General features: G+C 46.4%; 1 protein-coding gene across 1 annotated transcript in view; it reads right to left on the bottom strand.

Annotated features, from left to right (window-relative positions):
- The window catches only part of LOC137524709 (matrix metalloproteinase-21-like), a 181,518-nt gene that overhangs the window by 20,813 nt on the left and 144,767 nt on the right, over window positions 1-15,938 (bottom strand). The window contains exon 6 of the mRNA XM_068244876.1: window positions 3,611-3,783. Coding sequence (XP_068100977.1) covers window positions 3,611-3,783 — 173 coding nt within the window. The remainder of the gene's footprint in view (window positions 1-3,610; window positions 3,784-15,938) is intronic.

Genomic DNA, 15,938 nt, shown 5'->3' with positions numbered 1-15,938 from the left:
ACTAGAGAGAGTAATTCTCTTGAGACACCTCTCCTGACAATGAGGTGACCAAGAGATGAGCCGACCAGAAACCCAATCAATTCCGGGATTATGGAGTTGAAGCCAGGGTAACCCCAAAACTAACGAACTGGTGGGCATTCTTAATACTAAAAAACTGAATTTGTTCAAAGTGTATAACCCCTATCTGCAGAGAAACTTCCTGAGTGATAGTAATGGGTTTCTCAGCCTGTAAAGGAGTATCATCTATGGCGGTGACAAAATGTTTGTTCTGCAAGGGTTTTACTGGAATACCCAACTCAGTAGCAAGGTCAGAGTCGATTAAATTACCTGCAGCCCCAGAATCTACAAAAGCCTGGCAAGGTAGGGACTGGTTGTTCCAAGTAATAGTAGCAGGCAACAATATTTTTTTACTTTTGAGGGGAGAAAACTGACCATCCAAGTGAATTCCCCTTTCTTCACTTAGGTGCTGAAGTTTTCCGGAAACCTCTTGGCAGAACAAGTCTGGACAAAATGACCCTTCTCCCCACCATACATACAAACACCCTTCTCTTTCCTTCTAGGTTTCTCAGTGGGAGAGAGTTTAGAATATCCCATCTGCATTGGCTCTTCATTAGACATAGAAGAAGCATAGTCTGTTTACTGGGGGTGGAGACAGTAGCGTAAGTCTTTCCCTGCCGTCTATATCTTAACCGTCTGTCAACTTTTATGGCTAACGATACAGCATCCTCGAGAGTCTTAGGTTCTGGATGACTTACTAGCATGTCATTCACGGAATCAGATAAGCCAAACAAAAATTGATCCATCATGGCTGTACCACCCCAGTTAACTGAAACAGACCATTTCCTGAATTTGGCCGCATACTCTTCCACTGTATGTCGACCCTGCCTGAGATCTCTAAGTTTGCAGCTAGCAGTGGCGGTGGGGTCAGGATCTGCGTATATAGTGGCCATGGCCTTGAAAAAATTATCAACAAGCATTAAGGCCTCATGAGTCACCTTGTAACACAGAAATCTTCTGGCATTCAGTCCCAGAAGATCTAGCTAGAACCTCAAAATAAGACATACAACAATTCTAAAAGTTACTGAAGTCTGAGCGCGAGCCTGAAAACTTTTCTGGCAACGGCATTTTAGGTTCAATAGTGGGTATATTGGGAGCAACAGGAGCTGGCTCTAAATTAGCATTGACAGAGGTACTCAATTGAGCAAGGGAGTTGGTTAGCTGAGTCAATTGGTTTTGTTGCGTAGCCACCTGCTCTGTGAGCTGGTTAACGACTCCGGCTAATAAAACAATTTGCCTTTGCAAATCGTCCATTATAACCCCTTTGTATGTCACGCTGGGTGTGACTAGATACATATAGTATACCACAACAATGGTACAAGGTAATAGTCTGGTTAAGTCAGAACTTGCGCACAAGTTAGTCGAGGTACAGAATGGTTAAACAAATCATAGTCAATTCGATTTACAAGGATCAGGCAATAACTGAGTCAGAGACAAACGGAAATCAGATGACTGAGGTACAGAATCGTCAGGCAAGAGCGGAGTCAAAAGGCAGGCAAAAAGTCGTTACACAGATAAATATACAATAGATGTGATTTCCTAGTAAATTACAATTTACAGCTATCAATGATCAACTAACAACGACTGACTAACTGGAGTACATATATATGGTGAGTACCACCATATACAGTGGTGTGAAAAACTATTTGCCCCCTTCCTGATTTCTTATTCTTTTGCATGTTTGTCACACTTAAATGTTTCTGCTCATCAAAAGCCGTTAACTATTAGTCAAAGATAACATAATTGAACACAAAATGCAGTTTTAAATGATGGTTTTTATTATTTAGTGAGAAAAAAAACTCCAAATCTACATGGCCCTGTGTGAAAAAGTGATTGCCCCCCTTGTTTAAAAATAACTTAACTGTGGTTTATCACACCTGAGTTCAATTTCTGTAGTCACCCCCAGGCCTGATTACTGCCACACCTGTTTCAATCAAGAAATCACTTAAATAGGAGCTATCAGACACAGAGAAGTAGACCAAAAGCACCTCAAAAGCTAGACATCATGCCAAGATCCAAAGAAATTCAGGAACAAATGAGAACAAAAGTACTGTAATTGAGATCTATCAGTCTGGTAAAGGTTATAAAGCCATTTCTAAAGCTTTGGGACTAGAGCGAACCACAGTGAGAGCCATTATCCACAAATGGCAAAAACATGGAACTGTGATGAACCTTCCCAGAAGTGGCCGGCCGACCAAAATTACCCCAAGAGCGCAGAGAAAACTCATCCGAGAGGCCACAAAAGACCCCAGGACAACATCTAAAGAACTGCAGGCCTCACTTGCCTCAGTTAAGGTCAGTGTTCACGACTCCACCATAAGAAAGAGACTGGGCAAAAACGGCCTGCATGGCAGATATCCAAGGCGCAAACCACTTTTAAGCAAAAATAACAAAGACTCGTCTCAATTTTGCTTAAAAACATTTCAATGATTGCCAAGACTTTTGGGAAAATACCTTGTGGACTGAAGAGACAAAAGTTGAACTTTTTGGAAGGTGCGTGTCCCGTTACATCTGGCGTAGAAGTAACACAGCATTTCAGCAAAAGAACATCATACCAACAGTAAAATATGGTGGTGGTAGTGTGATGGTCTGGGGTTGTTTTGCTGCTTCAGGACCTGGAAGGCTTGCTGTGATAGATGGAACCATGAGTTCTACTGTCTACCAAAAAATCCTGAAGGAGAATGTCCGGCCATCTGTTTGTTAACTCAAGCTGAAGCGATCTTGGGTGCTGCAGCAGGACAATAACCCAAAACACACCAGCAAATCCACCTCTGAATGGCTGAAGAAAAACAAAATGAAGACTTTGGAGTGGCCTAGTCAAAGTCCTGACCTGAATCCTATTGAGATGTTGTGGCATGACCTTAAAAAGGCGGTTCATGCTAGAAAACCCTCAAATAAAGCTGAATTACAACAATTCTGCAAAGACGAGTTGGCCAAAATTCCTCCAGAGCGCTGTAAAAGACTCGTTGCAAGTTATCACAAACGCTTGATTGCAGTTACTGCTGCTAAGGGTGGCCCAACCAGTTATTAGGTTCAGGGGGCAATTTCTTTTTCACACAGGGCCATGTAGGTTTTGAGTTATTTTTCTCACTAAATAATAAAAACCATCATTTAAAACTGCATTTTGTGTTCAATTATGTTATCTTTGACTAATAGTTAACGGTTTTTGATGAGCAGAAACATTTAAGTGTGACAAACATGCAAAAGAATAAGAAATCAGGAAGGGGCAAATAGTTTTTCACACCACTGTATGATGTAGCTCAAGAAGCTAGCTAGGGCCAAGAACCAGCGAACTAATTAGTATCAAGGCCGGCGAGCAACTGCCACTTCACAATTACACAACTCCCCCATTTCCCTCCCCCCTCCACACATACATCCCTCTCCCATTATCTCCCCCCTCCACACATACATCCCTCCCCCATTCTCTCCCCCCTCCACACATACACCACTCCCCCATTCTCTCCCCCCTCCACACATACACCACTCCCCCATTCTCTCCCCCTCCACACATACACCCCTCCCCCTTCACCATCTGATCACAGTAAACACTTACATTACGTCCTTGGAAGAAGTAAATGTTGTTATCACGGATGTCATAAAATGCAGTATCAATGGGCCCATTGATCCCCGGAAAACCGTCTGAGATGAGTCGGGGGTAAGCTATCTTCTCAGGGTCCGCTATATAAGCCCGATCATTTTCATTGTCATAGCGCCAGTATTGGGTTCCTGCAGACAAGAAAAGAACCTGAATCTATAAATTATAATGTTAAACTAAACCAATTAATAGGTAAAATGCTGTGATCCCTGCTGATGCCATGGAGGACCTGATAACACTCAGAGTGGGGCCAACCAAATCCATAACTGTGTGTGTCCCAACATCCCAGTGCCTCCAATAGTGTGTCCCAACTTCCCAATGCCTCCAATAGTGTGTCCCAACTTCCCAATGCCTCCAATAGTATGTCCCAACTTCCCAATGCCTCCAATAGTGTGTCCCAACTTCCTAATGCCTCCAATAGTGTGTCCCAACATCCCAGTGCCTCCAATAGTGTGTCCCAACATCCCAATGCCTCCAATAGTGTGTCCCAACTTCCTAATGCCTCCAATAGTGTGTCCCAACATCCCAGTGCCTTCAATAGTGTATCCCAACTTCCTAATGCCTCCAATAGTGTGTCCCAACATCCCAGTGCCTCCAATAGTGTGTCCCAACATCCCAGTGCCTCCAACAGTGTGTCCCAACATCCCAGTGCCTCCAATAGTGTGTCCCAACTTCCCAATGCCTCCAATAGTGTGTCCCAGCTTCCCAGTGCCTCCAATAGTGTGTCCCAACTTCCCATTGCCTCCAATAGTGTGTCCCAACATCCCAGTGCCTCCAATAGTGTGTCCCAACATCCCAGTGCCTCCAATAGTGTGTCCCAACTTCCCAGTGCCTCCAATAGCGTGTCCATGGGCGTAGGGCCCGCGGTCGCAGGGGTCGCCGTGGCAACCGGGCCCGCCTCCTAAAGAGGTGGGGGAGGGGCCCGGGGGCCTGGACCCCCCAGGTGTTGAAATCCCCGCAGCGCACTGCGGAGACTGGCTCCCAGAGGCAGAGCAGGGCTACGGCAAGATGGCTGCCGAAGCCCTGCACTAGAGACTATTTGTGTCTCCAGTACAGGGCTTCGAGCGCCATCTTCCCGTAGCCCTACACTCTGGTGACTGTCCCCACATAACGATTATTTTCTGGTGACTGCCCCCACATAACGATTATTTTCCCTGAGGCGCTACACCTGCTACTGCTGGAATTCTGTTTTGTCCCCACTTTATTGCCTGATGAAGCGGGCTCGGCCTGCGAAACGCGTTGCACTTTTGGGGTACCATATAATAAATGTGATTACTATTATAAAGACAGTCTTTCGTGTCTGCTTTATGGAGGTAAGTCCACCACTTCCTCCAAGCAAATTTTAAAGTTCTTATCCACTTTTATCCTGCTGGCGCCTCTGTTCTCCTACTGCTATGATTATTTTCTGGTGACTGTCCCCACATAACGATTATTTTCTGGTGACTGTCACCACATAACGATTATTTTCTGGTGACTGTCACCACATAACGATTATTTTCTGGTGACTGCCCCCACATAACGATTATTTTCTGGTGACTGTCCCCACATAACGATTATTTTCTGGTGACTGCCACCACATAACGATTATTTTCTGGTGACTGCCCCCACATAACGATTATTTTCTGGTGACTGCCCCCACATAACGATTATTTTCTGGTGACTGTCCCCACATAACGATTATTTTCTGGTGACCGTCCCCACATAACGATTATTTTCTGGTGACTGCTCCCCACATAGCGATTATTTTCTGGTGACTGCCCCCACATAGCGATTATTTTCTGGTGACTGTCCCCACATAGCGATTATTTTCTGGTGACTGCCCCCACATAGCGATTATTTTCTGGTGACTGTCCCCACATAGCGATTATTTTCTGGTGACTGCCCCCACATAGCGATTATTTTCTGGTGACTGCACCCACATAACGATTATTTTCTGGTGACTGCCCCCACATAACGATTATTTTCTGGTGACTGTCCCCACATAACGATTATTTTCTGGTGACTGTCCCCACATAACGATTATTTTCTGGTGACTGTCCCCACATAGCGAATATTTTCTGGTGAATGCTCCCCACATAACGATTATTTTCTGATGACTGCCCCCACATAACGATTATTTTCTGGTGACCGCCCCCACATAACGATTATTTTCTGGTGAATGCTGCGCACATAACGATTTTCTGATGAATGCTGCGCACATAATAATTATCGGGTGAATGCTGCGCACATAACGATTATTTTCCTTCAGACTGGCATCTTGCTACTAATTGCCCTATTTCCTCTGGGTGCTGCGTATGTTTGCAAATTGAATGTGGCAGCCATGCTGCTGGAAAGCGGAATTGATATAGCAATGCCATGCACAGCTATGGGGATTTGGATATGTGTGTGCTTCGGGTGTTGCGAGGGGGGGGGGGGGGCCACATCCAGATTCCTCATCAGGGCCCAGAGGTTTCTAGCTACGCCACTGAGCGTGTCCCAACATCCCAGTGCCTCCAGTAGTGTGTCCCAACTTTCCAGTGCCTCCAATAGTGTGTCCCTGCTTCCCATTACCTCCAATAGTGTGTCCCAACATCCCAGTGCCTCCAGTAGTGTGTCCCAACTTTCCAGTGCCTCCAATAGTGTGTCCCTGCTTCCCATTACCTCCAATAGTGTGTCCCAACATCCCAGTGCCTCCAATAGTGTGTCCCTGCTTCCCATTACCTCCAATAGTGTGTCCCAACATCCCAGTGCCTCCAATAGTGTTTCCCAGCTTCCCCCTGCCTCCAATAGTGTGTCCTAGCTTCCCAATACCTCCAATACTGTGTCCCAACATCCCAGTGCCTCCACGAGTATGTCCCAACTTCCCAGTGCCTCCAATAGTGTGTCCCAACTTCCCAATGCCTCCAATAGTGTGTCCCAACATCCTAGTGCCTCCAATAGTGTGTCCCTGTTTCCCACTGCCTCCAATAGTGTGTCCCAACTTCCCAGTGCCTCCAATAGTGTATCCCAACATCCCAGTGCCTACAATAGTGTGTCCCAACTTCCCAGTGCCTTCAATAGTGTGTCCCAGCTTCCCAGTGCCTCCAATAGTGTGTCCCAACATCCCAGTGCCTCCAATAGTGTGTTCCAACATCCCAGTGCCTCCAATAGTGTGTCCCAACTTCCCAGTGCCTTCAATAGTGTGTCCCAGCTTCCCAGTGCCTCCAATAGTGTGTCCCAACATCCCAGTGCCTCCAATAGTGTGTCCCAACATCCCAGTGCCTCCAATAGTGTTTCCCAACATCCCAGTGCCTACAATAGTGTGTCCCAACTTCCCAGTGCCTCCAATAGTGTGTCCCAACTTCCCAGTGCCTCCAATAGTGTGTCCCAACTTCCCAGTGCCTCCAATAGTGTGTACCAACATCCCAGTGCCTCCAATAGTGTGTCCCAACTTCCCAGTGCCTCCAATAGTGTGTCCCAGCTTCCCACTGCCTCCAATAGTGTGTCCCAACATCCCAGTGCCTCCAATAGTGTGTCCCAACATCCCAGTGCCTCCAATAGTGTTTCCCAACATCCCAGTGCCTACAATAGTGTGTCCCAACTTCCCAGTGCCTCCAATAGTGTGTCCCAACATCCCAGTGCCTCCAATAGTGTATCCCAACATCCCAGTGCCTACAATAGTGTGTCCCAACTTCCCAGTGCCTCCAATAGTATGTCCCAACTTCCCAGTGCCTCCAATAGTGTGTCCCAACTTTCCAGTGCCTCCAATAGTGTGTACCAACATCCCAGTGCCTCCAATAGTGTGTCCCAACTTCCCAGTGCCTCCAATAGTGTGTCCCAGCTTCCCACTGCCTCCAATAGTGTGTCCCTGTTTCCCACTGCCTCCAATAGTGTGTCCCAACTTCCCAATGCCTCCAATAGTGTGTCCCAACTTCCCAATGCCTCCAATAGTGTGTCCCAACTTCCCAATGCCTCCAATAGTGTGTCCCAACTTCCCAGTGCCTCCAATAGTGTGTCCCAACTTCCCAGTGCCTCCAATAGTATGTCCCAACATCCCAGTGCCTCCAATAGTGTGTCCCAACATTCCAGTACCTCCAATACTATGTCCCAACTTCCCATTGCCTCCAATAGTGTGTCCCAACTACCCACTGCCTCCAATAGTGTGTCCCAACATCCCAGTGCCTCCAATAGTGTGTCCCAACTTCCCAATGCCTCCAATAGCGTGTCCCAACTTCCCAGTGCCTCCAATAGCGTGTCCCAACTTCCCAGTGCCTCCAATAGCGTGTCCCAACATCCCAGTGCCTCCAGTAGTGTGTCCCAACTTCCCAATGCCTCCAATAGTGTGTCCCAACTTCCCATTGCCTCCAGTAGTGTGTCCCAACTTCCCAATGCCTCCAATAGTGTGTCCCAACTTCTCAATGCCTCAAATAGTACGTTCCAACTTCCCAGTGCCTCCAATAGTGTGTCCCAACTTCCCAGTGCCTCCAATAGTGTGTCTCAACTTCCCAATGCCTCCAATAGTGTGTCCCAACTTCCCAATGCCTCCAATAGTGTGTCACAACATCCCAATGCCTCCAATAGTGTGTCCCAACTTCCCAATGCCTCCAATAGTGTGTCCCAACTTATCAATGCCTCCAATAGTGTGTCCCAACTTCCCAATGCCTCCAGTAGTGTGTCCCAACATCCCAATGCCTCCAATAGTGTGTCCCAACTTCCCAATGCCTCCAATAGTGTGTCCCAACATCCCAATGCCTCCAAGAGTGTGTCCCAACTTACCAGTGCCTCCAATAGTATGTCCCAACTTCCCATTGCCTCCAATAGTGTGTCCCAACTTCCCAGTGCCTCCAATAGTGTGTCCCAACATCCCAGTGCCTCCAATAGTGTGTCCCAACATCTCAGTGCCTCCAATAGTATGTCCCAACTTCCCAATGCCTCCAATAGTGTGTCCCAACTTACCAGTGCCTCCAATAGTATGTCCCAACTTCCCATTGCCTCCAATAGTGTGTCCCAACTTCCCAGTGCCTCCAATAGTGTGTCCCAACATCTCAGTGCCTCCAATAGTATGTCCCAACTTCCCAGTGCCTCCAATAGTATGTCCCAACTTCCCAGTGCCTCCAATAGTTTGTTCCAATATCCCAGTGCCTCCAATAGTGTGTCACTGCGTCCCAATGCCTCAAATAGTACGTTCCAACTTCCTAATGCTTCCAATAGTGTGTCCCAACTTCCCAGTAGAGATGTCACGAACCTCCGATTTTCGGTTCGCGAACTTTCGCGGAAGCTTCGGTTCGCGTGAACTTTCGTGAACCGCAATAGACTTCAATGGGGAGGTGAACTTTGAAAACTGGAAACACTCATGCTGGCCAGAAAAGTGATGGAAAAGATGTTTCAAGGGGTCTAACACCTGGAGGGGGGCATGGCGGAGTGGGATACACGCCAAAAGTCCCGGGGAAAAATCTGGATTGGACGCAAAGCAGCTTTTTAAGGGCAGAAATCACATTGAATGCTAAATTGCAGGCCTAAAGTGCTTTCAAACATCTTGCATGTGTATACATCAATCAGGGAGTGTAATTAGAGTTCTGCTTCACACTGACACACCAAACTCACCGTGTAACGCACCGCAAACAGCTGTTTGCGTAGTGACGGCCGTGCTGGACTGGTGCGCACCAAGGCACGAGTGCAGGCCGTGGCGTTTTTCAAGCCCATATGGTCGCCGGGCTGTGGTAGCTCAATGATAGAACAACAGTCAAACATGACAAAAGAGACGGCACTCCACTGGCTGCAATCAAGATGCTGTGTATTCACGAACAAGAACACTACATGTTACGGAGGAACATCCTCCTTCATCAGGTGTACACAGCCAGTGGAGTGCCGTCTCTTTTGTCATGTTTGATGGTGTACGAGCTGGATGAGCAATTCAGCTGAGGCAAGGCACCGGCATTGTGTCTCAAGTAGTCACTACTTGGGTTTAGTGTTGGGCGAACATCTAGATGTTCGGGTTCGGGCCGAACACGGCCGCGATGTTCGGGTGTTCGCGCCGAACTCCGAACATAATGGAAGTCAATGGGGACCCGAACTTTCATGCTTTGTAAAGCCTCCTTACATGCTACATACCCCAAATTTACAGGGTATGTGCACTTTGGGAGTGGGTACAAGAGGAAAAATTTAGCAAAAAGAGCTTATAGTTTTTGAGAAAATCGATTTTAAAGTTTCAAAGGGAAAACTGTCTTTTAAATGCGGGAAATGTCTGTTTTCTTTGCACAGGTAACATGCTTTTTGTCGGCACGCAGTCATAAATGTAATACATATAAGAGGTTCCAGGAAAAGGGACCGGCAACGCTAACCAAGCAGCAGCACACGTGATGGAACAGGAGGAGGGTGGCGCAGGAGGAGAAGGCCACGCTTTGAGACACAACAACCCAGGCCTTGCATGAGGACAAGAAGCGTGCGAATAGCAATTTGCATTTTGTCGCCATGCAGTCATAAATGTAATACAGATGAAAGGTTCAATAAACAATAAACAGTAATTGGTGTTGTCCAGAATGCGCACAATGCGTGGGTCGCGTTCAATGCAGTCCTAGGCCGAAGAGGTCATAGCCTAGGGTCACAAAAACCTGTTTATTTGGGCAATTTCAATGGTGGCGAGTCTGACGTACATAAATCGCAGCAATGGCCGTTAGCAACGTCTGAATCTCACAAAATGTCTCATGCAGGTAGAAGACATATTGTTAGACTTGGGCTCCAAAGATGGGTTCCCTACATCTCTGCAAACCAGAGTTACAGGGCTCCAAATTTGGTAAAATCCCCCATAGGCTTTCATTGGGCCTCCTATTTACAGTTCCAAAATCTCACATCTTTTCAAAGGGCAATTGCTCAGCAGTGGCAAATTTTCTAGCATTGTAGGGACCCTTAGGGGGAACATGACTGGTGAGTTTCGGGCCCCTAGGCCAAGAGGTCATAGCCTAGGGTCACAAAAACCTGTTTATTTGGGCAATTTCAATGGTAGTTATGCTGACGTACATAAATCTCAGCCATGGCCGTTAGCAACGTCTGAATTTCACGAAATGTCTCATGCAGGTAGAAGACATATTGTTAGACTTGGATTCCAAAGATGGGGTCCCTACATCTCTGCAAACCAGAGTTACAGGGGTGCAAAATTGGTAAAATCCCCCATAGGCTTTCATTGCCTCCCTATTTCACTTTCCAAAATCTCACATCTTTTCAAAGGGCAATTGCTCAGCAGTGGCAAATTTTCTAGCATTGTAGGGACCCTTAGGGGGAACATGACTGGTGAGTTTCGGGCCCCTAGGCCAAAGAGGTCATAGCCTAGGGTCACAAAAACCTGTTTATTTGGGCAATTTCAATAGTAGTGATGCTGACGTACATAAATCTCAGCCATGGCCGTTAGCAACGTCTGAATTTCACGAAATGTCTCATGCAGGTAGAAGACATATTGTTAGACTTGGATTCCAAAGATGGGATCCCTACATCTCTGCAAACCAGAGTTACAGGGGTGCAAAATTGGTAAAATCCCCCATAGGCTTTCATTGCCTCCCTATTTCACTTTCCAAAATCTCACATCTTTTCAAAGGGCAATTGCTCAGCAGTGGCAAATTTTCTAGCATTGTAGGGACCCTTAGGGGGAACATGACTGGTGAGTTTCGGGCCCCTAGGCCAAAGAGGTCATAGCCTAGGGTCACAAAAACCTGTTTATTTGGGCAATTTCAATAGTAGTGATGCTGACGTACATAAATCTCAGCCATGGCCGTTAGCAACGTCTGAATTTCACGAAATGTCTCATGCAGGTAGAAGACATATTGTTAGACTTGGATTCCAAAGATGGGATCCCTACATCTCTGCAAACCAGAGTTACAGGGGTCCAAAATTGGTAAAATCCCCCATAGGCTTTCATTGCCTCCCTATTTCACTTTCCAAAATCTCACATCTTTTCAAAGGGCAATTGCTCAGCAGTGGCAAATTTTCTAGCATTGCAGGGACCCTTAGGGGGAACATGACTGGTGAGTTTCGGGCCCCTAGGCCAAAGAGGTCATAGCCTAGGGTCACAAAAACCTGTTTATTTGGGCAATTTCAATGGTAGTTATGCTGACGTACATAAATCTCAGCCATGGCCGTTAGCAACGTCTGAATTTCACGAAATGTCTCATGCAGGTAGAAGACATATTGTTAGACTTGGATTCCAAAGATGGGATCCCTACATCTCTGCAAACCAGAGTTACAGGGGTGCAAAATTGGTAAAATCCCCCATAGGCTTTCATTGCCTCCCTATTTCACTTTCCAAAATCTCACATCTTTTCAAAGGGCAATTGCTCAGCAGTGGCAAATTTTCTAGCATTGTAGGGACCCTTAGGGGGAACATGACTGGTGAGTTTCGGGCCCCTAGGCCAAAGAGGTCATAGCCTAGGGTCACAAAAACCTGTTTATTTGGGCAATTTCAATAGTAGTGATGCTGACGTACATAAATCTCAGCCATGGCCGTTAGCAACGTCTGAATTTCACGAAATGTCTCATGCAGGTAGAAGACATATTGTTAGACTTGGATTCCAAAGATGGGATCCCTACATCTCTGCAAACCAGAGTTACAGGGGTCCAAAATTGGTAAAATCCCCCATAGGCTTTCATTGCCTCCCTATTTCACTTTCCAAAATCTCACATCTTTTCAAAGGGCAATTGCTCAGCAGTGGCAAATTTTCTAGCATTGCAGGGACCCTTAGGGGGAACATGACTGGTGAGTTTCGGGCCCCTAGGCCAAAGAGGTCATAGCCTAGGGTCACAAAAACCTGTTTATTTGGGCAATTTCAATGGTAGTTATGCTGACGTACATAAATCTCAGCCATGGCCGTTAGCAACGTCTGAATTTCACGAAATGTCTCATGCAGGTAGAAGACATATTGTTAGACTTGGATTCCAAAGATGGGGTCCCTACATCTCTGCAAACTAGAGTTACAGGGGTCCAAAATTGGTAAAATCCCCCATAGGCTTTCATTGCCTCCCTATTTCACTTTCCAAAATCTCACATCTTTTCAAAGGGCAATTGCTCAGCAGTGGCACATTTTCTAGCATTGTAGGGACCCTTAGGGGGAACATGACTGGTGAGTTTTGGGCCCCTAGGCCGAAGAGGTCATAGCCTAGGGTCACAAAAACCTGTTTATTTGGGCAATTTCAATGATAGTTATGCTGACGTACATAAATCTCAGCCATGGCCGTTAGCAGCGTCTGAATTTCACGAAATGTCTCATGCAGGTAGAAGACATATTGTTAGACTTGGATTCCAAAGATGGGGTCTCTACATCTCTGCAAACCAAAGTTACAAGGCTCAAAAATTGGTAAAATCCCCCATAGGCTTTCATTGGGCCTACTATTTACCGTTCCAAAATCTCACACCATTTCAAAGGGCAATGGCTCAGCAGTGGCAAAACTCACCAGTCATGTTCCCCCTAAGGGTCCCTACAATGCTAGAAAATTTGCCACTGCTGAGCCATTGCCCTTTGAAAAGATGTGAGATTTTGGAAAGTGAAATAGGGAGGCAATGAAAGCCTATGGGGGATTTTACCAATTTTGCATCCCTGTAAGTCTGGTTTGCAGAGATGTAGGGACCCCATCTTTGGAATCCAAGTCTAACAATATGTCTTCTACCTGCATGAGACATTTCGTGAAATTCAGACGTTGCTAACGGCCATGGCTGAGATTTATGTACGTCAGCATCACTACCATTGAAATTGCCCAAATAAACAGGTTTTTGTGACCCTAGACTATGACCTCTTTGGCCTAGGGGCCCGAAACTCACCAGTCATGTTCCCCCTAAGGGCCCCTACAATGCTAGAAAATTTGCCACTGCTGAGCAATTGCCCTTTGAAAAGATGTGAGATTTTGGAAAGTGAAATAGGGAGGCAATGAAAGCCTATGGGGGATTTTACCAATTTTGCACCCCTGTAACTCTGGTTTGCAGAGATGTAGGGACCCCATCTTTGGAATCCAAGTCTAACAATATGTCTTCTACCTGCATGAGACATTTCGTGAAATTCAGACGTTGCTAACGGCCATGGCTGAGATTTATGTACGTCAGCATAACTACCATTGAAATTGCCCAAATAAACAGGTTTTTGCGACCCTAGGCTATGACCTCTTTGGCCTAGGGGCCCGAAACTCACCAGTCATGTTCCCCCTAAGGGCCCCTACAATGCTAGAAAATTTGCCACTGCTGAGCAATTGCCCTTTGAAAAGATGTGAGATTTTGGAAAGTGAAATAGGGAGGCAATGAAAGCCTATGGGGGATTTTACCAATTTTGCACCCCTGTAACTCTGGTTTGCAGAGATGTAGGGAACCCATCTTTGGAATCCAAGTCTAACAATATGTCTTCTACCTGCATGAGACATTTCGTGAAATTCAGACGTTGCTAACGGCCATGGCTGAGATTTATGTACGTCAGCATAACTACCATTGAAATTGCCCAAATAAACAGGTTTTTGTGACCCTAGGCTATGACCTCTTGGCCTAGGGGCCCGAAACTCACCAGTCATGTTCCCCCTAAGGGTCCCTACAATGCTAGAAAATTTGCCACTGCTGAGCAATTGCCCTTTGAAAAGATGTGAGATTTTGGAACTGTAAATAGGAGGCCCAATGAAAGCCTATGGGGGATTTTACCAAATTTGGAGCCCTGTAACTCTGGTTTGCAGAGATGTAGGGAACCCATCTTTGGAGCCCAAGTCTAACAATATGTCTTCTACCTGCATGAGACATTTCGTGAAATTCAGACGTTGCTAACGGCCATTGCTGCGATTTATGTACGTCAGACTCGCCACCATTGAAATTGCCCAAATAAACAGGTTTTTGTGACCCTAGGCTATGACCTCTTCGGCCTAGGGGCCCGAAACTCACCAGTCATGTTCCCCCTAAGGGTCCCTACAATGCTAGAAAATTTGCCACTGCTGAGCAATTGCCCTTTGAAAAGATGTGAGATTTTGGAACTGTAAATAGGAGGCCCAATGAAAGCCTATGGGGGATTTTACCAAATTTGGAGCCCTGTAACTCTGGTTTGCAGAGATGTAGGGAACCCATCTTTGGAGCCCAAGTCTAACAATATGTCTTCTACCTGCATGAGACATTTCGTGAGACTCAGACGTTGCTAACGGCCATTGCTGCGATTTATGTACGTCAGACTCGCCACCATTGAAATTGCCCAAATAAACAGGTTTTTGTGACCCTAGGCTATGACCTCTTCGGCCTAGGACTGCATTGAACGCGACCCACGCATTGTGCGCATTCTGGACAACACCAATTACTGTTTATTTTTTTTTGATCCTCTCATCTGTATTACATTTATGACTGCATGGCGACAAAATGCAAATTGCTATCCGCACGCTTCTTGTCCTCATGCAAGGCCTGGGTTGTTGTGTCTCAAAGCGTGGCCTTCTCCTCCTGCGCCGCCCTCCTCCTGTTCCATCACGTGTGCTGCTGCTGGGTTAGCGTTACCGGTCCCTTTTCCTGGAACCTCTTATCTGTATTACATTTATGACTGCATGCCGACAAAAAGCATGTTACCTGTGCAAAGAAAACAGACATTTCCCGCATTTAAAAGACAGTTTTCCCTTTGAAACTTTAAAATCGATTTTCTCAAAAACTATAAGCTCTTTTTGCTAAAAAATTTTTCCTCTTGTACCCACTCCCAAGGTGCACATACCCTGTAAATTTGGGGTATGTAGCATGTAAGGAGGCTTTACAAAGCACAAAAGTTCGGGTCCCCATTGACTTCCATTATGTTCGGAGTTCGGCTCGAACACCCGAACATTGCGACCATGTTCGGCCCGAACCCGAACATCTAGATGTTCGCCCAACACTACACGTGACCTGTTCGGCCAATCACAGCGCTAGCCGAACGTTCGGGGAACGTTCGGCCATGCGCTCTTAGTTCGGCCATATGGCCGAACAGTTTGGCCGAACACCATCAGATGTTCGGCCGAACTCGAACATCACCCGAACAGGGTGATGTTCTGCAGAACCCGAACAGTGGCGAACACTGTTCGCCCAACACTACTTGGGTTGCTGCTTATCCTACATCAATCTCTTTGTTGCATGATAGAACAACAGTGACTGTCCAGCTGATCAAATTTGGTCTGACCACAATGAAGCAACGACCTTATTATCTTCGGTGTACCACCCCCACCAGAGACACTCAAATAGCCGGCGGTCATTGCTTCATTGTGATACGCAAGCCCCTTCACCGCGGCATGGTAATGATCACGAAGGGGAATGGGCACATGTACATGCCTTTTGTTTTGTTGTTGCAGCCGCCCGCAGCAACGTCTGAATCTC

The sequence above is a fragment of the Hyperolius riggenbachi genome, chromosome 1, assembly GCF_040937935.1.
Source record: "Hyperolius riggenbachi isolate aHypRig1 chromosome 1, aHypRig1.pri, whole genome shotgun sequence".
Taxonomy (NCBI): domain Eukaryota; kingdom Metazoa; phylum Chordata; class Amphibia; order Anura; family Hyperoliidae; genus Hyperolius; species Hyperolius riggenbachi.
This window is presented reverse-complemented; position numbering and strand designations above follow the sequence as displayed.